Source organism: Canis lupus, chromosome 30 (assembly GCF_048164855.1).
Source record: "Canis lupus baileyi chromosome 30, mCanLup2.hap1, whole genome shotgun sequence".
Taxonomy (NCBI): domain Eukaryota; kingdom Metazoa; phylum Chordata; class Mammalia; order Carnivora; family Canidae; genus Canis; species Canis lupus.
In genome coordinates this window covers 41,342,771-41,367,532 of record NC_132867.1, presented here as the reverse complement: position 1 = coordinate 41,367,532, position 24,762 = coordinate 41,342,771, and the positions used below count along the sequence as shown (strand labels likewise).

General features: G+C 47.5%; 1 protein-coding gene across 4 annotated transcripts in view; it reads right to left on the bottom strand.

Annotated features, from left to right (window-relative positions):
• The window catches only part of TRAPPC10 (trafficking protein particle complex subunit 10), an 89,097-nt gene that overhangs the window by 36,043 nt on the left and 28,292 nt on the right, over positions 1-24,762 (bottom strand). For 2 of the 4 annotated variants that reach the window (XM_072807145.1, XM_072807146.1), the window contains exons 4-7: positions 18,420-18,616; positions 13,497-13,692; positions 11,282-11,393; positions 8,651-8,898 (exon numbers count right to left, since the gene is read on the bottom strand). In XM_072807145.1, the coding sequence (XP_072663246.1) occupies positions 8,651-8,898; positions 11,282-11,393; positions 13,497-13,692; positions 18,420-18,616 (753 nt within the window). The remainder of the gene's footprint in view (positions 1-8,650; positions 8,899-11,281; positions 11,394-13,496; positions 13,693-18,419; positions 18,617-24,762) is intronic. The other 2 variants (XM_072807147.1, XM_072807148.1) reach the window with 2 other exon arrangements.

The window sequence follows — 24,762 nt, the reverse complement described above, 5'->3', positions numbered from 1 at the left end:
CTTCACAGGCCATGGCAGTTTTTACTGCAAGACATCCGTGTAGTACCGGTACGTCCCGCGGGATCTTACAGCACCCCAGACGTGGTGCTTCCCGGGGCGCTGCCCTCTGACATTGCTGTGTGTGTGTATGTCTGTCCCACTTGGCTTCCAAACAAAGCCCAATACCCCAAAGGGCCCGACTGCCCTCTACACACTCCAAGGCCTGACAGAGCTGGGCTCCACGGCAGCCCCAACTTCAGGAGTGGCGGACCTAAGACTTTCAGAAATCTTTAAAATATAATTACAGTCCTCCTCTTCTCATTGCCTTAAAAAAAGAAGTTACACATACACACAGTGAGAGACGGAAAGGGCACCAATCCTAACTTTAGAGCTCCGTGAATGTTTACAGCTGCAACCAGCACTCAAATCAAGAACAGATCACCTTCATTACCCTGGAAGGTTCCCTCAAGCGCCCTTTCCCGGTCAAAATCCACCCTCAAGAGTAACCCCTTCCTGCCCTGGCACTGGCGGCTGAACTTCACACAAACCGAATCGCCCGGTACGAGCCCATCCGTTCGTGGCCACAATCCCAGCTTGCGGGGCCTGTCAGCAGCTCGGCTCCACTGCCGGGCCCTACGCCCGTCTACGAATACGCCACAGTCTATTAATCCATCCCTGTCGACAGGCGTTTGGGTTGTTTCCAGGGTTTGGCTACTGTGGAGAACGCTATTTGCGATACGGCCCGCCTCTCTGGGGGAGGAAGCCTTCTCCAACACCAAGACTCCCCAGCGCCCCTGTACACCAATCCACACAGGAGGCTAAGGGGGCAGCACCGGGTACCCCTCTCCCACAGGAAGGCCCGCGGCACCAGGGCAGGGAGACCAAGACTAGGGCTCTCAGGAGGCCTCATGGCCCTCGGAGGAGTCCTGGTCTCCTGGGACAGCTGCGGGGGTGCAGCGGATGGCTGCTGGACGCTGTTTTCACCTTTTCCCTTTCTTTCCCTAAAAGTGGAAATCCTCTTCGGATTTTCTCTGGTTAATGCGAACAAGTACGAATGCAGGTCTTTTGTAAAGGTGAAGTGGTGTAAAACGAACTTTTGAGGACTGGGGATACCCGCGTATCTGCTTTAGTTTCTTGAAACCCCCTCCTTTCCTAAGACCTCTAGTATCTGACTCCAAGAGCCATTTTACCGTTTTCTAAGCCCACAGTTAAAGGCATTCTTTTTATTCTTTCTCTTGTTAAACCTTCATGTTTTCCAAGACCAAACACTGAGAAACACTGCATCATAAGGAACCGGCACATGTTGGCCTCCTGCTGGAGCCCCTGCCCCCAGGACTCCCCTCCCTCAGTCGCCCCCACGTCCAGCTCGCTGATAGCCACCCCCTTCACAAACCCAGCCCTGGCCAGACGCCTCACAACAGGCTGCTACAACTTTCATCTTGAATGCTGTGTACATGGAAGCAAAACGTCTACATTCTTCGGTGTCCAACTTCTTCGCTCCTCTGGTCCGCTAGCCGTCCGTCCGTTTCCACTGCTGTCTGTTAGGCCGCCGTGCAAGCGGACCACAAGGATAGTACCCCTGGTACGTGATGGGCATCGGGGTTATTTCATTTCCAGCAATTATGAATACTGCTGCCACAAGCATTTCTGCACCTGTCTCTTGATACACGTGTGGCCCTGTGTGGAGATACCCAGGGCGGGACAGCTGGCTCACGGGCACGTGTATGTCTGGCTCCAACAGGTACTGCCACACAACTCTGCACGGTGCAGGCGCAGACTGCCACCCCCTCGGCCACCAAGGAGCTCATTCCCCCCTGCTTGCTACCACGGGTGGAGCCCTGCGACGGTGGCCATGGTCGGGCTTGTGCTGGCCTCCACTGCAGACTTAGTTTGCCCTTCGCTATGATTAAGGACATGAAGCACCTGTCCATGTGCTCTGTGGCCATTTGGAGAGCTTCTTTGGCCTATTCTTCTATTGATGGCTCAGTCCCTTTCCCTGATGCGCAAGAGTTCTTCACGCTGTCTAGGGGAGAGCCCGTCCCGCCTGCATATCCACGCCGTGGCGCGCCTCTTCCCTGTAGTCCAGTCCCACACTCTCTTCCTTTACGGTCACTGCCTTTTGGTCCTGTGTCAGAAATATCTGCTAGCCTCCAGGTCGTGGAGATAGTCTCCCACATGCCCTCCTAGAAGCTTCTTTATCTTTCATGTTTAGATCAAAACTCCACCTGGAACTGTATCTGGTACGAGATCGAGATTTACTTTTACATATATTGAGATATTCAATAGACTCAACGAATAAATTTTTCCTGAATCCATTTATTTAAAATGTACCCCGACTGCCCTAGTTCAGACCGCTGTCCTCCCCAGTGGATTAATGCCTTGGTCCCTGGCTCTCCTGCCTCCATCTAATTGTGGGCCTCCATCTGCCCTCTGCCCCAGCAGGTCCCACACTTTTCATGGCACCGTGACTTCAAATCCAACAACGGCTCCTTACCAGGCTATGGAACCAAACCCAGGCTTCGGGAGGACATACAAACACTTCCAATCGCTCTGTAGCCTCACCAGCAAACCCTGTCTCACCCCCTAAGTTCCGCAAGACTGAGCTCCTTTATGCTCCCTTCACTAAAACTTTCTCTGCCCCAAACTTGCTCTCGCGTTTGCCACCACAAGCCTACATCTACCTGGCGAATTCTCACCCAACCTACTCATTCCATTAAAATGTAAACTCCCCAGGATAGGGTCGGGTCTATCTTGTTCTCTGCTAAAAATGCAGTGCCTAGAATAAATGCCTGCTTGGCATACATCATCCAAAACCACCTCTAGAAACCTTCCCTAGCACACAGTAGGTGCCACAGAAATGTTCCCTGAACTGAACTGAAGCCTCTGTGCAGAGATGGGACCTCTGCATCCTTGATACACCTTCTGTACCCGAACATTCTCCTCTGACCGCCTGGCGACACTGCTGACCCTCCATACCCATGGCCGGCTCGGTGCACTCGACTGTGGGTTCCTCGGGTCAAGAGGGACCTGCTCTTCCTCGTCTGTGCGCCGTGCCCCCAGCCCATACTTACCAGTGTCCTGAGGGCAACCAACTGGCTCCCGAATGCTTCCCACCCTTCTCTCCTCCTGAGAGCCACCAACCCTCTCCAGTTCCTCCTCAGCAACACCTCCACCATTTACCTGTCCTCCTGTCCATTCCTACTCCTCTTCCACGTCAGGTCCTCATGGCTCCAGGTCACGCCAACAACTCCCACCTGCCTACCCAGGAGCCCCACAGCAAGCACTCACTGACCATAAGCCACTCTCCTCAGTTACGCCTTGGCTTCTGTCCTCAGCTGAGCCCGAACCTCAGAACACTGATCCCAGTGGCCAGCCTGGAAGGCACGCCTTTTCTATTTCATCTAGTTTAGCCCAAAAGCTTCTACTACATGCAGCCTCTGCTTGCAAACTGGTGGCCTGGCTATGATGGCCTCTTGTGCCTGGCTCTGGCCAGTCTCCAGACCAAGTGGCTCCTCTGGGATCCTGGTGCTTCTTGGTCGACCCTGTCTGCCAACTGAATCAGTACTGAGGGGGACACATGTTTTAAAAAAATCATTTGGGAAGTCATTATAACATATATAATGACCTTCTAGAAAATATCTTCCTTATAGTCTCACAATTTGGTAAAGATTAAAATATATGCACATTACTTTTTTTTTTTCTTACCAAAGATGCAGGGAAACAGGCACTGCTAGTGTAACTGAAAAATGGGACGATCTCTCTGGAAGGCAATTTGACAATGTATATTAAAAGCTTTAAGGGACACCTGCTGGGGCTCAATGGTTGAGCATCTGCCTTCAGCTCAGGGCGTGACCTCAGGGTCCTGGGACAGAGTCCCGCATCGGGCTCCCCACAGCGAGCCTGCTTCTCCCTCAGCCTGTGTCTCTGCCTCTCTCTCTGTGTGTCTCTCATGAATACATTAAGTCTTAAAAATAAATAAATACAAGCTTTAAAAACATGTATGGGGATCCCTGGGTGGCGCAGCGGTTTAGCACCTGTCTTTGGCCCAGGGCGTGATCCTGGAGACCCGGGATCGAATCCCACATCGGGCTCCCGGTGCATGGAGCCTGCTCCTCCCTCTGCCTGTGTCTCTGCCTCTCTCTCTCTCTGTGTGACTATCATAAATAAATAAAAATTTAAAAAAAATAAAATAAAATAAAAAAAAAACATGTATGTCCCATATGTCCCCGAGCTACTAGTTCAACATGAATGAATACATCACATACAGAGATAAACAAAAATACACACTGATGAAGTTGCAAATAATTCTGAGCAATCCAAATGTTCCTAACAGGACTGACTGAATGAATGCACTTCCTCTGCAGACAGGCCACAGACCCAAAAGGGGACCTGCTGTTAGAATAAGCGATGACATTTCCTTCTGTATACCTATCTTTATTCCAAATTCATATAAACAATACATTCAATGTTTCATAAATGGAGGGAATTTTTTTAAGTGTTCTGGAAAAAAATACTCTGTGGAAAGACATTTGAGCTCACACAGAACTGCTCTACTTTACGGATGTTACGCCTCAATCCCTAACAGCTGTACAGGGTAGGTACAATTTCCATTTTTACACATTTTCAATCAGACGTGCTGGCCCAAGGCTCTTCAGTGGCACCCCTGGCACGGGAATTCCAGGTCCCACTACAGAGGTGGGGCTTGTTCTGTTCCCATGGCATCTGGCCAGCGTGTGGCCTCCCAGTCTCAAAGAAGACACTTCAGATCAACGGATAAATCAACCAGGAGGTTATCAGGACATGTTTTACAAACCACAGAAGCAAACAGACATAGCATTTTCTGCTCAAGAAGTGTCACAATTAGAGATGCACAAACAGGCTTAAAAGGATGAACAAAAGCCAAAGCTACAAGAGCTACACACGGACCCAGGCTGCAAGCTGGCTGAGCTCCTGGCCTCTCCGTCAGCACAGCCTGGGATGGCACCATTTCAAGCCCCCTCGGGCCTGTGTCAGAAGCCATGGCTCCATGATAGCTTCTGGCTGCTGATATAAATGTGCCAAACACCCCCACCAAAAAGCTAGCCCAGACACCAGGAAATGAGCCTATTTTTTATAGTAGAACTAAATGTATACAAAATGTAAATAATTTAGGGTCTTTTCCCTAAGTTTCCACAAAAATTTAAAAGAAACTGTAAGAATACACTTTTCCAAATAATTGCCAACTGAAAACTTTACTCAAGACAAAACACCCTCCCCCACCCCGCCAGAAACCAACCTCCAGAAAGAACCTGAGATAAGAAGGCAAAGAGAATAATTTTTGCCTCAGGTATCATGTAGCATCTAGCCTTAGGATAATGCTGACACACATGTTCGCATGGGCTCTCCATCCTTGGAAAGAAATGTTCGAGAAGACATTAACAGGAGGGTCACACTAAGACCTGACTGGCACCTCGGGGGGCTGACACTCAGCTCCCTGGACACCTGCTACCTGGCGGGTCTGCAGCACCCACACGGCAGCTACTGTCTGCCTCCATCTCCTGGACGGAGAAGGGGAGCCCAAAGGGGCAAGTAAACAAGCCCCGGTCCCCAGCAGGGAGGCACAGGGCGGGGTGTGGCCAGAGTGTGGGCCCTACGGCTCCAGAGCCCACTCTCCCTGCCTCCAAGCTGAACTGTCTTCCTAAAAGCTGACCTGCACAAAGAACCCCTAACGACAAGATTACAAATTGCTGGGACAGGGCAGCCCCGGTGGCGCAGCAGTTTAGCACCACCTGCAGCCCGGGATGTGATCCTGGAGACTGGGGATCGAGTCCCATGTCGGGCTCTCTGTGTGGAGCCTGCTTCTCCCTCTGCCTGTGTCTCTGCCTCTCTCTATATATGTCTCTCATGCATAAATAAATAAAATCTTTAAAAAAAAAATTGCTGGGACAGCAGAGAGGACAAAAAAGCGGCTCGTAGCAAAGGGCTGCAAGGGGACGGTGTTCACATCGGTGCTGACTACATGTGAGAGGAGGTGTCCCTGGAGGACGGGGCAGGCTCACCTGTGGGACAAGCAGAGCACAAGGGAGGTCAGCAGATTGTGCCCTGGGCAGTTCATGGGGCGCAGCACGCCTCTGGGGCCCAGCTACTGTCCACGGCACTCACGTGGCAGGATGCAGAAGAAAGGCACAGTCACAGACCACCCCACCCCCAGTGGGGGGATGAGGAGAACAGCAGAGAACAGCGAACGAGAAGTTGGGTCATCAGAACAGAGAAAGAGAAAGCAAACAGTGGGTAGTATGTCCTCACCCTGAACTCCGCTCTGGTCAACTCATCTCCACAGCACACAGCAGAACCAGAAAAGTACAAAGTACAATAACCGTGATTCATAGTGGGGGTGCAGCCCCTCGAGGAACGGCCCAAAGGATGACCCGTTCACTCAGAAAACAACCAGGAGAAAGGATAGTGTAACGGACACGAGGTGCACACCACACCACCACGCCCGTGGAAAGCCCGCAGCGCACTCCCGCACCAGAGGACGGGAGCAGAGGATCCAACTACCTCATGCCGACACACTGACCTGCAGGCAGGAGCATTTCCCAGGAAGCGTCCACACCACCTGCTCCTTGCATGCTTCTCTTTCCAGCCAGAAGGGCAGTAACCGACCTGTTTCCATGCGCTCCTACTATGGCCAGAGGTAGCAGGGACTCAGAGACAAGCCACGGTGGGCAGGAGATGCTGCTGCATGTGTGCTGTGCTGAGAACGAGTGGGACACCTCGCATGCCCCCATGCAGCCCACTCGCACCGTGTGGGTGCCGGCGTGAGAAGGGATCTGTGCTGGGACGAGGACGCCTGTGTGCTGGCGTCAGAGCAAGAGGCCTCCCCGCTGCTCCCCTAGGCTGGCCTCACAGATCCGGGGAGCTGTATGTAACACATCCACAGGCTCCCTTGCCTTCCAGAAGCCTGGAGGAGTGGCAGGAAGTGGTTCCCTGCAGGGCCAGAGGCCCCTCCCCAGGAGCGGCAGCCACTGACAACATCTCCTCTCCTCTCCTCTGCAGGTTGGCCACGAGGCTCTGACTAGTCAACTTCCGGAGGCAAGAGCAAGAATTTCGGACAGATTCTTAAATCTTGCAGTTGGTGACAGGTGGGGCCCAGCATCCCCCAACTCCCCCGCGCCCTGAGCCTCACAAGCACGTGCTAATGAACCCTCCCGGGGTTAGCACAGTTTGCAGACGCTAAGTGTGAACCACCTGGGCTCTACTGCACACCCTAGCTCTCCTCCAACCCCTGACAGGATCTCTAAATCGGGCCAAGTGTGCAGGCACACACATACACAGAGTGCCCTGCCTCACAGCCCCCGCTGTGTACAGCCAGATCGGAGCAGCCAAAGCAGATCACCCAGGTCTACACAGTAAGATGGGAGCTAAAGGATCATCACTTCAGGACGGAAGGCAGGATCTTCCCTCATTTGTTTAAGTACCTAGGCAAGAATAATAATTTGATACAAATTCTTACATTCATGAGTTTGTGGCTAGGCTAGGGATTTCTCAGCTAGGCTAGGGATTTCTCCTTTAGAAATTAAGATAATTTCTCTTCATTTAGGTCAGAAAAAAAATTTTAATCTCTTAAGATCACTTTAAACTAAGTGCTGAGCCTGTTCCTCAGTATCCTGGGGTACAGAGGAGGAAAGTGACTATGTTATGGGGGACTGCCTCCACCATGGTTTGGCTAACGCAGTACGGTTACACTCGGGGACCTCTTAGAACTGTGCCCCTGGGAGCGCTGGCAGGAGGCACGAAAGAAAGAACACGAGTCTGGCGTGGAGGGTTTGACTCTGTGACTGGTTACTGGGTAAATCACCTAGTCACTCTTGGGCCTGCTTTCTTCATTTGTAAAATGGAGTTGATCGCTCAGCTAGTCGTTAACCGCGGAATGGGGTGGGGGAGGTAGGGGTGTCCATGAACCCTCTAGATGATACGTGACACTGTGTATGTGCATCTGTGCCCCTTTCTAGGTAAAGACATCACTGAAACAAAAAAGGTGAGATTCCCCCCGCAGACTAGTTAGTCATTAAAGGTCCCTGACTTCACCAAAACGTGTATGATTTTATGAGCAGTAAGGGTGCAGGAGCCCTGGGGGGAATCGATCCTCAAAGGCCAATATTCCACAATCGACGCACAATATACAGCCTCACTAACGGGTTTCACTCAAACGTACATGCATACACGTTTGTAAAGTACCTTCCTGAACCTTCATGCTACTGATTAATGTGGCACAGCTTGCTGTGTGTCACTGACATTGTTATCCACGTGTTCACATGCAACATAAAAAAGTGGTTCTGAAATCACGCAAAGGTCCGCCTACAAAGCCTCATGCTGCGTGTGTGGCAGGTGAGCGATCTTCCTCAGGGAATGAGCCAAAGTTCTCTCAGAACCTACATAAAGAAACTGATCTAAGAGTCTTGCTTTGGGCCAACATGAACTCCCCAATGTTGACAGCAGGAATGACACTTTTGAACAGTTAAATAATCAACATACAGAGTAGCTATACAAATCATATGCTAACAATTAAGGACATTGAGAAAAAGAGAACCCTCTCCTCCGGCCCAAACAGTTCAATGCCTGGGATCCAAGGTTCAGAGTTATCTGTTTGAACAATGAAGAAACGGGTAAATTGGGAAAATGGGAGACTCACTTCCAAGAGCTTCAGTTCCTGCACACAGTTATGCAGCAGCTCTAGGGCGCGCTGAGCCACCTCCCACGGCCTCTGCAGGAAGAGGAGCAAGGTGCACTGGCGAGAAAACAGGTAACTGCGCAGATCTAACAGGGTGGCTTCTTGCCTCTGTATCAATTCACGCTTCTCCATATCTATGGGCTTTCGGAGGATCAATCCATTCCAGCTCTTCACCGGCTGGCAGAAAAAAGTCAGCCAGTTGGCACCATCTAAACAAACACACATCATGAAAGGCGCTGACTACAGATGACTTCACCTTCCTGAGATTCCCACTCGGGGCTGTGAGAACTCACGTACCAGCAGGTGGCCCAACAACCAGTTAGTCCCTAGCCATGGGCCCGCCCCCTTTACACTAGCATGGAACAGTCTCGTGATGGGGGGACAGAGCAGTAGCCACGAGTAGTCCCACCCCTGCGTGGCAATCGATGATGAGCACAAGACCATGAGGCACACCAACATACCATGCCCAGGGGTCATGACCAGGTCGGGATGCAACTGCACCCTGGCGGGCTAAGGCGTCAGGGAGACCTTAGGCTCCGTACTCAGGTCTGAGAGAAGGCACAAGGCCGGAGCATACTGGGCCAGCTCCTCTCTGCCTGCATGCCAGACATTAGCTTGTTCATATGATGTGGTCTTTCTGCCTCCCTTACCCTGTCCTTCTTTACTGAAGCCTCATGCCTGTCTCTAACTCAACCATGTCAGCTACCTGAATCACAACCCTAGAGGAAAGGACAGTAGGTACAAGGAAAGAGTAGTAGCAGGAAGCAGGAGGGAAACATCCTTGCTTGTCAAAAATTTCTAACTAGGCTCCGCAATTCTAACTTATAGCTCCAGACTCAAGCATGGCCTTAAAGTAAGCCTAAAAGCCCACGATAACTAGTCATTCAACCCATATGGCAAAAATTTAATCTATTTTTCTCACTTCAAAAGAGAGCTGTTGTACCATTTCATCATGCTGCATTCCCACCAGGAAGCAACTCAATATTGGCAAACTGATGTTACTAAACATCTCAAATGCCAAGTGCAACTACCCTTTACTGACCAGAACTTATACTCAGAACTGCTCAAGTGCACACTGAGGGAGGTGCCTACACCAGCAGGCCCCTCTGTCCGGCCCCCTGGCCAGCATTCTCCTGGCTCCCCTTCACATTTTACTCAAACCTCTCGGACCACACTAAGACCACCTAGCACTTACCATCACACTCTGCCCCTTCACCCACAACCCCTTCTGACAGCCTGTACTCATTACAATTACCTGACTTGAAGATTTTTATTCCTTTACTCTTTTCCCTTTCACATAAACTCCATGAAGGATGAGGTTTTGTCTTGTTACCTACTATATTCAGAACTGTGCCTGGTACATACAGGGTTCTCAATAAGCATCCGTGAAATGAATGAACAAAAATGAACAATCTTAACATTCACCTGCAAAATGTGGTCCAGGCATACTTTTGGGTTTTAATTTATCCAAGATTTATTTAAAAGCTGAGTGTACAAAGAAATTATGTGAAATATGATGTAAGAAATATGTAAGATATCTAAATATGTACAATATGGAGATGAAAATTAAATTTTTAAAATTTAATTAGTAAATACTTTGCTCTGGTTATGTTTACATTTGTATCTTAGCAAAGTAAGAGATCCAACTCTGAGCTTCCTAAATTTGGTTTGGAGAGAGAACCAATAGGTGCCATTCATCATCATTTCTAGAAGACAGTGCCCAAGCTAAGTACCAGTACTCATCTTCCTACAGGTTTTCTAGTAGGCACTAGGATTCCTTGAAATCATTCCTTTCTTCAGAAACTTTAGCGTTCTTTCAAAAAGAATCCCTAGCAATTACCCAATTGTGTGTGGTGGCCAGAATGGAAACAACCCAAAAGTCCAACATCAAGGGATGGTTGAATTAATGAATGAATCCACAGCAAAAATAACTGAAAACTTGATCTGTTAACTTGGAACAATGTCCATGATGGGCTGTTAATAAGAATAAGAAGCTACAAACATCTATATAATACGATGTCATTTCTAGCGAAATAAGTATCAACCAAAACAGTGAGAATGATTACGAACTCTTTTCTCTGTATGTGGTTTCATTGAGCTAATTTCACACTTCTAAAATAATTCAAGACTTCAAAATTTAAAAAAAGATGTACAATGGTGCCATTTAAAATTCTGCAATGAAAAAAAAAAAAATAAAAAAAAAAAAAATAAAATAAAATTCTGCAATGAGCACTCAAATATTACAAAGACAGCTTATCAACAGAAGTACACGATTCCCACTCTTACGCTAGCAAGGAGGCACGGAAATTAGAAGCATAACTGGCCAGCTGTTATGTATAAACAACTCTTTATACCAGAAAAATACCTTCTTTGTAAATGCTTTCTTAAGATGCTCTAACAGTGAAAGTGACTAATTTTTAATTCTCCTATCATTTCCTATTAGAACCATGAGAATATATCCCATATAATTTGCAAAAAACCACAAAAGGTGATTTAATCATTAGGTAAATAAATAATGGCAGCTTCCAGACTATTTACAAGTGGGAAAAGCTATACTAAGAAAGAATTTGCTTCCAAAAGTGGACTACTCACCCCCAGCACCAAAGTTGACAACATATTGAGAAAACAGAGCGTCCAGTTCATCATACTGTACAAGGGCATCTTCAAACTGCTGCAGCATCTCAAACACAAAGGCAAGTTCTTCCTATTACCCAAACAAAAGGTTTTTAAAAAGCAAAAATGTCAATCAACTTTTTGAAACAACACATAGTTATTAAAGTTGCAGCATTAAAAGTAACATTTCTATTATACTAAGTAAAAGTCAGTTTTAGGACCTAAAGTGTCAACATGTAGAAATGCACACAGAGGAGGCCAGAAGAAGTAGGAAAAGGCCTCTATGACCCCTGGAACCATCCATGGCCCTTCAGCAGCAGGGACACAACTGGGCATCCTCTATCTCTGTTACTGCCCTTGCCTTCCCAGACACATGCTTTTTAATTGGCATTCTTCTTGGGGCACCCAGGTGGCTCAGTCAGTGAAGCATCTTCCTTCAGCTCAGGTCATGATCCTGGGGTCCTAGGATTGAGCCTTGCATCGGGCTCTCTGCTCAGTGGGGAGCCTGCTTCTCCCTCTCCCGCTGCTTGTGCACGCACACGTTCACTCTCTCAAATAAATAAATAGGTAAATAGATAAATAAATAGATAAATAAATGAATAAAAATATAAATAAAATTGGCATTCTTCTATATGGAAAAGCTGAACCTTCTCCTCCATTTACTAATCTAACCAACTATCTATATCTATGAGGGTTCATGGATAGGAATTGTATTCCATGGTTAAAATCCAGTTCCATCGTTGTACAGACTGTTCCAGCTATGGCCATGAGGAGGCTCCTTTAGGTGGTGTTAACTTTCTTTTCTTTTCTTTTTTAAGGTTTATTTATTCATGAGACACACACACACACAGAGAGAGGGGCAGAGACACAGGCAGAGGGAGAAGCAGGCTCCAGGCAGGGAGCCTGACGTGGGACTCGATCCCAGGACCCCGGGGTCACGCCCTGGGCTGAAGGCAGCGCTAAACTGCTGAGCCACCTGGGCTGCCCAGTGTTAACTTTCTTTTAATGGATATTCAGCTTGTTTGAGGGTGCTTCCTTACTTTCTGCTAAGTCCTATTCCTGGTCCATCTTGTATTTTCCCTACCCCATCCCTGGAATCAAACACTTCTAGAAGGAGCCCTGGCACTTGTTACTAAGAATGGAGTTTAGAAACCAAGATTTTGGCACTAAGTGTGTTTACATTACTGAGAAATATTTTTTTTCTAGGCCCTGTCAGAGGACAAAGGAAATATATGCATTCATATAATCCTCACACACGTGTCTGTATTTCTGATCCATCCATCCATCTATCCATCCATGGCTTCATTCGGATATCTCAGATTCCAATCCCACCCCACAGGGTTCACTCGGATTCCCCCGTTCCTTGTTTGTAACTCTTAGGAACCAAGTTTAAGAAGTTTGAAAGGTGAAGTGACAGGGCCACTGAAAGGTTTGCAACAATTCAACCCTACAGTGAATTGTGGACTTGTGCAATCCCCTTACACGCACCCAGTCACCCAAATACCACTAAGACACAGGCAACAGTCTGAGATAAGGGTCAACATTTCTAATCAGAACTGGTCTCTCATTTGTTCAAGGTGCATTATTTCTTCAGTAATTTACATATAAGTGCAATTTAAACACAAAAATTAGGTTTTTTTCAGTCAAATATAGTCAACAAGAATAATGAAGCCTAAGGGTATCATTCCTGTCACTCTTTGCAGGGTTAGAAAGGTCCCCTGGAAACTAGCTTAAGACTGTCTTTATTGGAACCCAAGACCATAGAATAAAACCACAGAGGAAATAAATGGCCCCAGGAAGTCACAATGTACCCACGGTGTCATGCAGGTAGTAGGCAACTCCGTCCTCAGGACTGTCACCACCACCAGCGCTTCTCTGCCTTAGTCACTTCCATGGGAGATGCCCAGAAGGCCCAACATACTAACAAAACCCAAATTACTCTGAGGACAAGGCCATTTCATAAAAAGCCAGATGCCAAGCTCTGAAGGAGCAGGAGAGCTGATGACAGAACCACCCAGGAGGCCACCTCGGATCTGCCTGGGGAGCCCAGAGAAGGAAACGGCTGTCAGCTACTGTGTGTTGTCCTTTGGTTTTAAAAACTATGCCAGTTAAGAATTACCACAAAAAACCCGCCTCACTTACAGAGACAGGAAGAGAAAGAGGAAGCTGCGTGGCTGCACGCTGAGTCACGTACCTGGACCATGAAATAGTCACAGAAGCTCCAGCCTGGCTCGGTCCTCTTCTCCCTCAAGGTCCTCATGTCGTCCTCAAATTTGCCTAGGTTTTTGGTAAAAGACATAAGAAGCGATGTCCTGAGTTTGGTCAGGAAGGCATTCCAGGATTCCTGAGTTCGAGAAGAGTCCTTCAGGGGGTCAGAGAGCACGACACACCTGCAGAGACACGGACGGACGGTCTGAAAATCCTCCCCAAGCACAGCACATGGCCCGCGGCTGCTACTTCCCTGCACGGCCAACTGCTGTCCTGCCCCACTTCCTCCTTTGTCCACTGGTGACAAACAGCAGGCAGGTGGTGAGAAACTAGGTTAGGAAAGGTTTCATCATCAACTGGCTTAACGCCCCACGAGCTGTCTGTGCTGCAGAATGATGGGCAGCGGGGAGGGAGAGAAGGCAAGAGAGTGGGAGCCGGCCTCCGGGGCTCCTTGTGGAGTAGGGCAATCACGTCGCCTTTGGCCCCCAAACCTCATCCACGCAGCCCCCTTCAGAAACCTCTCTGCTTCCCTGTAACCAACAGGCCAGGGCTGAGTTACTACCAAGCACGTGAGGGTGGTGACAGCGGGGACCCAGCCTCGCCATCCAGCCGAGCCCACTCAACTCCTCGAGCTCTGCTCTCTAAATCTAGCACTTTCCTATTCACTCTCCAAACCCGGCTGGGCTGACACAGGTCCTCATGGGACCTCTCCCCCGCTGCTCTGCCCTCTGGGCCTCACTGTGATCGCACCACCACCACGGCAGGTGCCAGGCTGTACACCCTTCCCCTCTGTAGACCTATCTCTCCCACCAGAGCCCAGACCGTGAGCTCCACAAGAGCAGGGTTAATAGGTAATTCATAAATAAAAGCTTAAAGAGGGCAGCCCAGGTGGCTCAGCGGTTTAGCGCCACCTTCAGCCCAGGGTGTGATCCTGGAGACCCGGATCGAGGCCCTCTTGGGGCTCCCTGCAGGGAGTCTGCTTATTCCTCTGCCTGTGTCTCTGCCTCTCTGTGTCTTTCATGAGTAAGTAAATAATCTTTAAAAACATAATAAAAGCTTCAAGAATGTGTCTTAACACATAGATATGATATAATTTCACTACAAAAAGAGTATCTGTGGGGCAGCTGCCCGGCTCAGTCAGTAGAGCACGTGACTCTTGAACTCAGGGCTCTGAGTTTGAGCCCCATGTTGGGCATGGAGCCTACTTAGAAGAGAATAGAATAGAATAGAATAGAATAGAATAGAATAGAGAAAAAAGGGGATCCCTGGGTGGTGCAGCGGTTTGGCGCCTGCCTTTGGCCCAGGGCGCGATCCTGGAGACCCGGGATCAAATCCCACGTCGGGCTCCTGGTGCATGGAGCCTGCTTCTCCCTCTGCCTGTCTCTCTGCCTCTCTCTCTCTCTCTCTCTCTGTGACTATCATGAATAAAAAAAAAAAAAAAAAGAGAGAGAGAGAGAGAGAGAGAGAGAGAGAGAGATAAAAGAAAAGTAAAGTAAAAGACTATCCATACTATGGTATGGAAATATCAAAGGCATAAAATTCCAAGTTTCCAATGGATTTGGAAAAGGCAATGTGTCCATCTAAGAGATTGGAAGAGCTGGATTTCTTTATCCTCAGTAATAATAATTTACAAAGAAAATTATTTAATATGAACTCAAATAATTTTAAAATGCTGGAGCTTGGGATCCCTGGGTGGCGCAGCGGTTTGGCGCCTGCCTTTGGTCCAGGGCGCGATCCTGGAGACCCGGGATCGAGTCCCATGTCAGGCTCCCGGTGCATGGAGCCTGCTTCTCCCTCTGCCTGTGTCTCTGCCTCCCTCTCTCTCTCTCTGTAACTATCATAAAAAAAAATAATTAAAATAAAATAAAATAAAATAAAATAAAATAAAATAAAATAAAATAAAATAAAATAAAATAAAATAAAATAAAATAAAATAAAATGCTGGAGCTTCAATATTTCTCCTCAGTAAATATGTTGCTTTGATTACTAGCAAGCAGCAAGCTGGACAGATTCTAAGTCTCTGTGCCCCATTATACCCTTTGGAGGAAGAGCCAAATCTCTGGAATTATAAATTGGTGGACAAAAGACAAAAAATGTGCAGCCGCCCATGGTCCAGATGATCCACCAGTTGAACAATGAGTACCAAGAAGATTTAAAAACCGGTAACAGGCTTCAACTCCAGACATTCCGCCCCCTGGTGCTATTTCTTCCCCTGAAAACAAAGGGGTCCCACCAGCTCTCTCCCAGCGCCCCAAAGGACTAACATGCATTGATTCACTCCAGGAGCTGCTGGAACCTATCGGCGGGCCGTTTATCCCTAAGCTGTCCTCCAGGTTGAACATCACCGCCACTCATTCCGGCCCAGACACAGAATTCTCCCCTGAAGCCACAGGGGTGCAAGGGAGAGGAAGCGTCCTGAGACCTTCTGTGTCCCGTGACCCGGTGCTTACCCAGCAGACCCCATGTTCTTTAAGTCCTCTAGCCCTTCTTATGCCCTGCAACTTCTACTGTTTCTAGATCTTTATATATATATATATATATATATCTAACAAAAAAGAACCATGCTTCAGAAATTCGCATTAAGTTTGGATGATTCACTCGGAAGGGAGAGCCCAAAACCCTGCTCAGAGAAGGGTCCCCCCCAAGCACGGGCGGCGCTGTGCCCAGGGCAGCCACAGGCAGGGGCCCGGCCCCACCCGTCACGGGGCCACCACTAGCCCCGGCAGCTCGCGGGGCAGCCCTCCGACAGCAATACTCACCAACAGCCTGAAAATTGCACAGAACCTTTGGCCACACAATTTTCCTTTTAGGGATGTACCCTAAGGAAATAATTAAGGACATACAGAACATCCAAGCTCGAAAGATGTTTCCAATGCTGTTCATCCTAAGTGGTAACGCATCCATCCAGCAGAGGACTGGATAAAGACCGAGTACATCACCACTAGGGAGTGTTACACACTCACTGGCAGTAATGGCGGAGAAATACACCTATTGCTCATGGAAACATTTTTATAACATATTAAGGGCAAAAAAGCAAGTATGAAACATTGTGCATGGTATACTGTGCACACACACACACGTGTTCTTTGTGTGCACATAAAGAGAAAAAGTTTGAAACATACACACCAAATACTAAGAGCTAAGATCTATTTTCACTTTACTCATTACCTTCTTCTTACAACCCTACCATGAACATGCAATGTTTATAATCACAAATTACATACAAGGTTAAAATTAAACCAGTAAGCCTCCCCATGGCCAAGTGCACCATCATTTCCAAAGGCCAGAAATCACACCAGCTAATAAAACAATTGCTGATACGGATGTTATCAAACTCATATATATATATAAATCTGACCCCACTCTTTAAAAAATAAAGTACAGATTTGTTAAAGGGAGCTTGCAAATTAATGAAAATCTAAATGCTGGAAGGCATGTTTATATACTGAGAGGAAATGTCAAAAATTTTAGTAAGTTAGATTTTATGTGTATGGATATAGAATGACTCATTACAAACAAGCTAGGCTTTGATGGACTCAGCAGGAACACACTTTAAGCTGTCAGATAAAATTAAAACATAGACTTAAAAGGAATCAACAGGCACTTTGAAAAAAATCTTACACTTCAAACATGTCACAGGTTTAGATTAATATGCCCCATTAGTCCCAGGTTATGTACTTAATAAAATCACACTGAAATGAGACCAAGAGGCCATTAGGTCTGGCCGCCAGTCACCACTCCCCACCCCTTCGCTACCCCGTGCTGCCCACCCCCCCACCCTCCCGAGGAACCCCAGAGCCTCTTGGCGGCTGCTCCTCCTCCTTTCCAGAACAAGTGTGCAGTATTCCCGAACCACACAGGAAGGACACTCAGTCAAGGGGCACCTTGTTGAAATGCGAAGCTGATTCCTTCAGGCTAAGTAACTTATGAATAACAGGCCTTAGGAAAAAGTCCCACAAGTCCAGATGCCATGAAATTTCTCTAAGATGAACCATAAGCTCCACAATCTAACATTTATTTCAAACTATAAGTAAAGTAAGCTTGAACATTACTCTGTGTCCAGAACCATGTGGAACATTAAAAGGAAGCCCACAGTTAAGTTGAAGAACTGTCAACTTACTGGGTGGCCCCGACACAGGATGTGGTCTCAGAATGAGAACAGCACAGGACAGTGTCAGTCATGCTCCCGGCCACATACCCGGGCCTTCCGCCAGAGCCCATCCCCAGCACCTCAGTACCCTTTGCTCGGTAGCCGAGCCCCCGGCTCCAATCTCTTGTCATGCTCTGAGCACTGACTGCCGGGGTGCCATGGGTGTGGCGACGTGGGTGTGAAGCAGTGCCCTGTGTCCCCGTGGGACCACGCCCAGCACCAGACCCCAGGACCCGGGGGGAGTTAAGGCAATGAGCACACCACCACCGGGCACCAGGAGGTAGGCCGGCCTGCCCAGCTAGGCCTCACAGCAGAGAAGGGAGGCGAGCTGCCCCCCCAGGAGACAAAACAGGGCCAGACAGAGAGAAGCAAGGGGAAAGTAGAGTCCGCGCAGGGATGCCGACACTAGACCCTCAAGGTTCCCTTCTACAGATTCTGAAGATTAAGTCAGCATTTTAGAATCTTGGTTCTGAGGAACTCTTGATAGATACGAAGGTAAATGAAACACATGGCGCCCTCACAAAGTGCATGCAGGGAACCCTGCTGTCCACGAGGACGACACTTCCCAAAGCCCCGGCTGCACTAACACGCTCAGGGGATCCTCCAAGGGGACCCCGGTGTGGTCTCTCCCGCCGTAGTTACAACTTCCAGCATTTCAGCCAGTTACCCGGGAGGCCGGGAGGCGGTGACCTGGGCTACTCCTAGTAATCTCTATCACCCAGGGGTCAGCCAATGGGGTAAAATTCAAGGTATACTTACCTGTCACTCTGTTTATTACAAAAATCATTCCTTATTTTGTCCACAATAGAAGTTCGGGGAAGGATGTTGGTTTTGTTTTTTTTCTTGGCATCGTTTTCAACTACCACTATCAGCCAGTCCACAGAGCTATGAGCTTTCAGAACATTCTGCCACTTGGTAAGGTCGTCTTTTACCGTAGCTTTATACACTTCCGTATCCTAAAAACAAATAAGTCACTGTGAAGCAAAGTTCATCAACGCCCTTCAGTGCAACAGCACGAGCTGTCCACTAACAGCTACATCGGCCACAGCACGACCTCGCTGGGAGCTGCGACACTGCACGCCAGGCCCCATGCCCACCTGCCCCGATGACAGGAGACGGTCCTAATGTCTCAGAGGAAGAGACCGAGGCAGACCTACCCACAGCAACATAGGCCACGGGGTAAGCTGGGACTTTAAAAACTCAGGTTGGCTCTGCCAAAGGCCTCGTGCCCAAGAACTGCATAATCCCACCTGCCACCTGCCTCATGTCGAAGCGGCTCCTCCCACCCAGGTCTCGCGGCCCAGAGGCCTCACATCTGCAGGACACCTAGGCTGCCTTCGAGCAGTGTCCTTCATGGCTCCCCAACTCCTTGCCTGCCCCTAGAACCACTCTGACCTGAATGCCACTTGCAGGCCACAGCAGGTGCAAGGCAGCCTCGGACCTAAGCCCAAGATAACAATCTAGGGTTGTTTTTTTTTAAAGATTTTATTTATTCATTCATGAGAGACACAGAGAAGCAGACATAGGCAGAAGGAAAAGCAAGCTCCTCGCAGGGAGCCCGATGTGGGACTTGATCCCAGGACCCCAGGATCACGCCCTGGGCCAAAGGCAGACAGACGTTCTGCTGAGCCACCCAGGCATCCCCAATCTAGGGCTTCTTGAACGCTGTTCTCATTCAGAAAGACCGAAAGGAGAATCATCTTGGTCCTAAAGAAAAAGAAAATCATTGCTGCTTCTGACCCAGAGTCCCAAACACCAGCCTGCACAAAAGCCCGTGAGCCTGCCTCAGCTCATCCAGAAAAAAGTGGGAACACAGAACATTTCCTTGCCTTTGGTAACTGGTGATGATCGCCCTTACACTCCATAAATCTACTTATCAGACTTGGAGTGAAAATCTAAAAGCAAGACACTTAATTCATATCCAAATCAGGCAATTAAAAACTTTCACAAACTATACTATATAGCTACTGTTTAAATATGTACCCTCCCCCCTTTTCTTTAATAGAAAGATTCCTTGTTATCATGCCCATATTTTCTCTGGATTTTTTAGTCTCTCTCAAATATGCTAACGGGATCAATCTATGAATGAGAAATCCCAATTTCTGTACCCATTTCCTCTTTGGTTTAATTGGTAAGTGAAGGTGAGTACTGAAGTGAGTACTTTTCATTTTTAGTGTGATTTTTAAACCCACTGTGTCCTCAGTTTAAATTAAAAACAAATATAAACTGGAAAGATCTTCTGCTGAAAAAAAAAAACCGAGGAAAACCATCTCGTGAAGACTACAGCCTCCATGGAACGGCAGCTCTTTGGGCTGGATGCTTCCGCCTCGCAATGCCAGCGCCCTGCTGGGCTCTAGGAGCCCACAAGCATCATGCCTGCAGAGTGAAACCAAAGGCCACAGACCCCAACGTCTTTAAAATCAAACCTCAGGGTGCAGGACAGGGAGCAGGAAGAGCCAAGAAGCACGGGAAGGCCACCCCAGGGCTGGTGCCAGGCACCCTCTCCCCACTCCAGCACCCCCAGCCCTGGCTCCCAGCTCTCCAAACCAGGGAGGCACTCCCACACCCCCTGAGGGAACACAATCGCCTCCTCTTGGGATGCTCTGGTTGCAGCAGAGACCTGGCTGTGTCCCCACAGTTCTGGTGAAGTAAGTGGTATGTAATCTAGGCCCTCACTTGCAACAGTGAGCAAACCACTAAAAAGACCCGCTGACTGTTCAGAAGAAGAGTCCAAGCTGAGCCAGTAAAGTTAAGAATGTCTCCAGGAAACAAAGTCAGGGAAGGTGGGGAAGGTGCCCACGGTCAGGGATGAGGAGGGCACCAAGGTGGGGAGTGGCCCTGCCTGGGCGCCAGAGGCACAAAGGGCAAGAAGGGTAACACAGCACAAGATATGGAAGCCCAAGTGAGAGGATGAAGGACCATAGGGCTGGCAGGAGGTGTCAGAGACCGAGAAGGGCAAAGAGGGGCTCCCTGTTGGGGTGACTTAATCTAGGGTGTTGTGGATCAGCTGAGGGGAGAAGGGAAGTCATCCAATGTGGAGCATCAGCCCCAGGGCAGGGAGAGGGCACCATGCTGGGGGGGTGGGGTGCAGAGGAGCAGGACAGCAGTGGCAGGATACTCCCTAACAGCAGTTATTCAAACAAGCAAACCTCTGGAGCACAGTGAGGACCTGGCCTCTCCATGCCGGAGAAGGAGTTACGGACATGGAAAAGGAAGAAAGAACTGCCGTGTGGTGCAGGACTGGAATCGGACCGTGTATACACATGCACACATGTATGTGCACACATGTACACCTACAAACGGAAATAAATGTAAATGTGTGCATGGGTGGGCACACAGAGGCACACATACATGTACTTCCCAGCTGGGCCCACTGCAAAGGCTCCAGAGATAACACGTCTAGCTCCAGGGCTTGGTTTCTAAATACAGTTTCCCACTAAGACAAACCAGAGCTCAGCGCTCGCTGGGAACCAGCTGACCCCTGGGCTCAGACAGGGAAAGGACGGGACGACCCTGGCATACCTTGTGTTAGGGAGAGCTCAGAAAATAAGGACATGTCCAAAGGTCTTAGAAGCCAAATCTGGGACAATGTGAGCATGAAAATCAATACCAATAGGAAAGTACTACCCTCCCCAAATCAGAAATCAGCGGGTGCATCCTGACATCAACACACAGGATGACCTCCAGACAAAACGAACAGGCAGGGAACTGAATGACTGCTGGAAGCTCCCAGCCTGCGGCACCACGAGGGGCACTGAGGTCCTGTATGCCAGGCACCCTGCATAGAGCCAAAGGCAGGCACAGTGCCCTGGGAGGCAAGGACAGCTGACTTCACAGGAGGCCAGAGGACGGGGGCCCCTCAAGTGATCAGCAGGAGGCTGACCAGCACACAAGTGTAAGAGCGACTCAGAGCCAGGGAGAGACCCCTCCAGACAGGACTCAGCTGCCACACAGGACTGGGATGAGGGCCTGCTCCCACAGATGGGGCTGGGAACCTTCAGATCCACTAGGTGGAGAACTCGGGAAGGAGGAGAGAATCAGTGCCTGACTGACCTCTATTCCAGACCCACAGGTCACAAGAGCCACACCTGAGACGATCACACTCTAGTAACTTAATGACACAACGCTCAAGAAAATTTCTAGGATGTAAGCACTCAAGAAGATAAAAAATTCACGATGCATGGCAGCCCATAAAAAATTGCCGAGCAGTCAAAGAAGAATATGTGGTCTATAACAAGTAGAAAAATCAATCAACAGAAGAGACTCAGTAATAACACAGATAACTGAATTAGTAGACAAAACCATTAAAAAACATATTGTGACCACATCCCATGTGTTCAGGAAGATTCCATCAGAGGAAAAAACGATGTTAAGCAGAGACATTGAGGATATTTTTAAAAGGTAGAGACCCTTACGGATCTTCTGGAGATGAAAACCACATCTCAACTGCAAAATACACTGGATGGGAGGGATTAAGAGCAGTTTAGACACCACAGAAGAACGACTAGGTAATGTGAAGACACAGAAGCAGAAATCATCCAAATGAAACAGAAAGACTGAGAAGCCACCAACACAGTGTCATTGAGCTGTCGGTGTTTCAGGACCTGATATGTGAGTGACTGGAGTCCTCAGAGGAGAAGAGAGGAACACAAGTATCTGAAGGAATAACAACCAAAAATGTTCCAAATCTAAGTCAAAATTACAAACCCACAGCACAAGCACAAGATACACAAAGCAAACTACACCAGGGCACACCATAGTCAGTGTAAAACCAGTGACAAAGAAAAAAACCTTTAACCATGGAAGGGGGAAAAAAAAAGATACACTACATACAAAATAACAACGACAAGAATGAAAGACTTATCGGTCACAATGTAAACCAAGACCGTGGAGCCAAGTCTCTTACATGCTGGGAACAAATAAAGAACTGTCAGTTCTAGAATTCTCATCCAGCAAAAAATTTTGCAAAAATAAAGGCCTCCTCAGCTGCATAGAACTGAAAGAAGTCTCACCATGGACCTGCCCTATAGCAAAGGAAAGAGGAGCCCTGAAGTAGTAGCTAAGAGACATACTTCCTACGTCTAATTTCTACCACATAACTGTTTAAAGCAAAAACAGTAACAACGTACTGTCAGGTCTGTAACAAGCATGGGACCAGCAGGCCTGCGCAAAGGTGGGCGGTGGCCCAGCACCATATGAAGGGAGGAGGTGATGTTGAAGATGGGTGCTAGAAACCCAAAAGCAACTACTAACGTACAGGGGTTCTACTTTTAATTCTAAAATCCTAAACATTATCTACTTGTTCTAGAAAACTTCCCTTAATAGATAATGATCAAAAATAAAGCAAAACAACAACAACAAAACACAGGATCCCTATTAGAAAATGTAATTTTAAGGGGGGGGGGGACCCCTCCGTTCATAATGTCCACAAAAAAGTGTATCTAGCAATAAAAATCCAAGATGTCTATGAAAAACATTAGCACACATTACTCAGGGTATCAAAAAGTCATAAAGAATGGAGAAACAAAAACCATGGTCCCACATGCAAAGAGTTGTGATTAAAATTCTCCCCAAATGAATCTGCAACTTATTCAAAGCAATCCCAACCAAAATACCTCCCTGGTTTCTTTTTCTCTTTTCAACTGCTCTGTATGGCTTTGTAACAAAGCATGACAACATACAGCAGTCCAGAACATTCGTTCTGCCACCAATCTACAACCTCAGCAAGACCAGATGCATAGCTTGCCTGCCCCACCCAGTGTGGCGCATGAAGGCTGGAACAAGAAACCCATCACGTGTCTGCTGCCAGATGCTAGCCTGTTGGCCAGAATCTGCTGGGACCGGGGCTGCACACCTCCAGGTGGCCTCCCCATGTGGGCCCTTGACTTCCTCAAAGAATAGTGGCTGGGCTCTGAGAGCATGCATCCCAAGAGGATCCCAGAGAAGGTGTATTACCCCTTTTATGACTTAGTCTCAAAAGTCAGAGTGCCTCTCCTCCCAGTCAGAGGGCCACTTCAGAGTCAACTAGAGGAAACACAGACCCGGTCTTTCAATGGAAGAATGTCACTGCCACATAGAGAAGAGCATGGGAGATGGAATATGTGGACACAGTCATTTTTGGAAAATAAAATTTGTACAACTAACAATCTGATTCTACAATTTATATGGAAGAAAAAATGTATACTTGACAAGGGATTTACTTTAAAAGAGCAGATTATCAATACATGTTATAAAAATGTAATAATTAAAAGTCTGGTCCTGGCACAGAATAGATGACGATCAACACAATATTGCACACACATGACCACTGGTTTAAAATAAAGGGGACATCTTCAATACGTGGAAAAGAGACAGATAATTATGAAATGATGTTAGGCCAATATGCTACCTAGTTAAGACTGTAAAGTTAGACCCTAAACCACCACACCTCCTGCTGCACACACAAAAAAAAACTTGAAGCTCTACAGATTCAAATATAAAACACAAATTATAAAACTATTAAGAGAAAATATAGGAGAAAACCAATTATTACCTTTAGGCAGACATGGTCTTCCTACACATGATCAACTCTACTCAGAAACCATTTTTTAAAATGACGTATTTCACGCCATAGAAACTGTAACAGTCACAAATACCTATGCACTGAATGATACATGAACCATCTACATAAAACACAAACCACAGATGATGCAAGCAAGAGAAACAGAAACACACCAGTAACAGAAGACTCTAACACACCGCTGTCAGCCACAAGCAGGTCAAGTGGACAAAACAAATAAAAAAATAACAAAAATAATATAAATGACCTAAACATTAAATCAGTAAGACAGCTCTAAAGGATCTATATTTAGCATTACAATCTAAAAAGTAGAGAAAATACATTCTCAAACACACATGGAACATCCACAAAAACTGATCATTTATTAGATCACAGAGAAAAAGTAAATAATTCATAAAGCAGAATTATGAACATCCTAATCACAATGCAATTAAATTAGAAAATTTAAAGTAAAAATTTAAAGAATTTTTTTCTGGAAATTAACTTCATGTTAAACTGTTGAGTGAAAGAGCCAATACAAACTAAAAACAGAGAATTTATTTT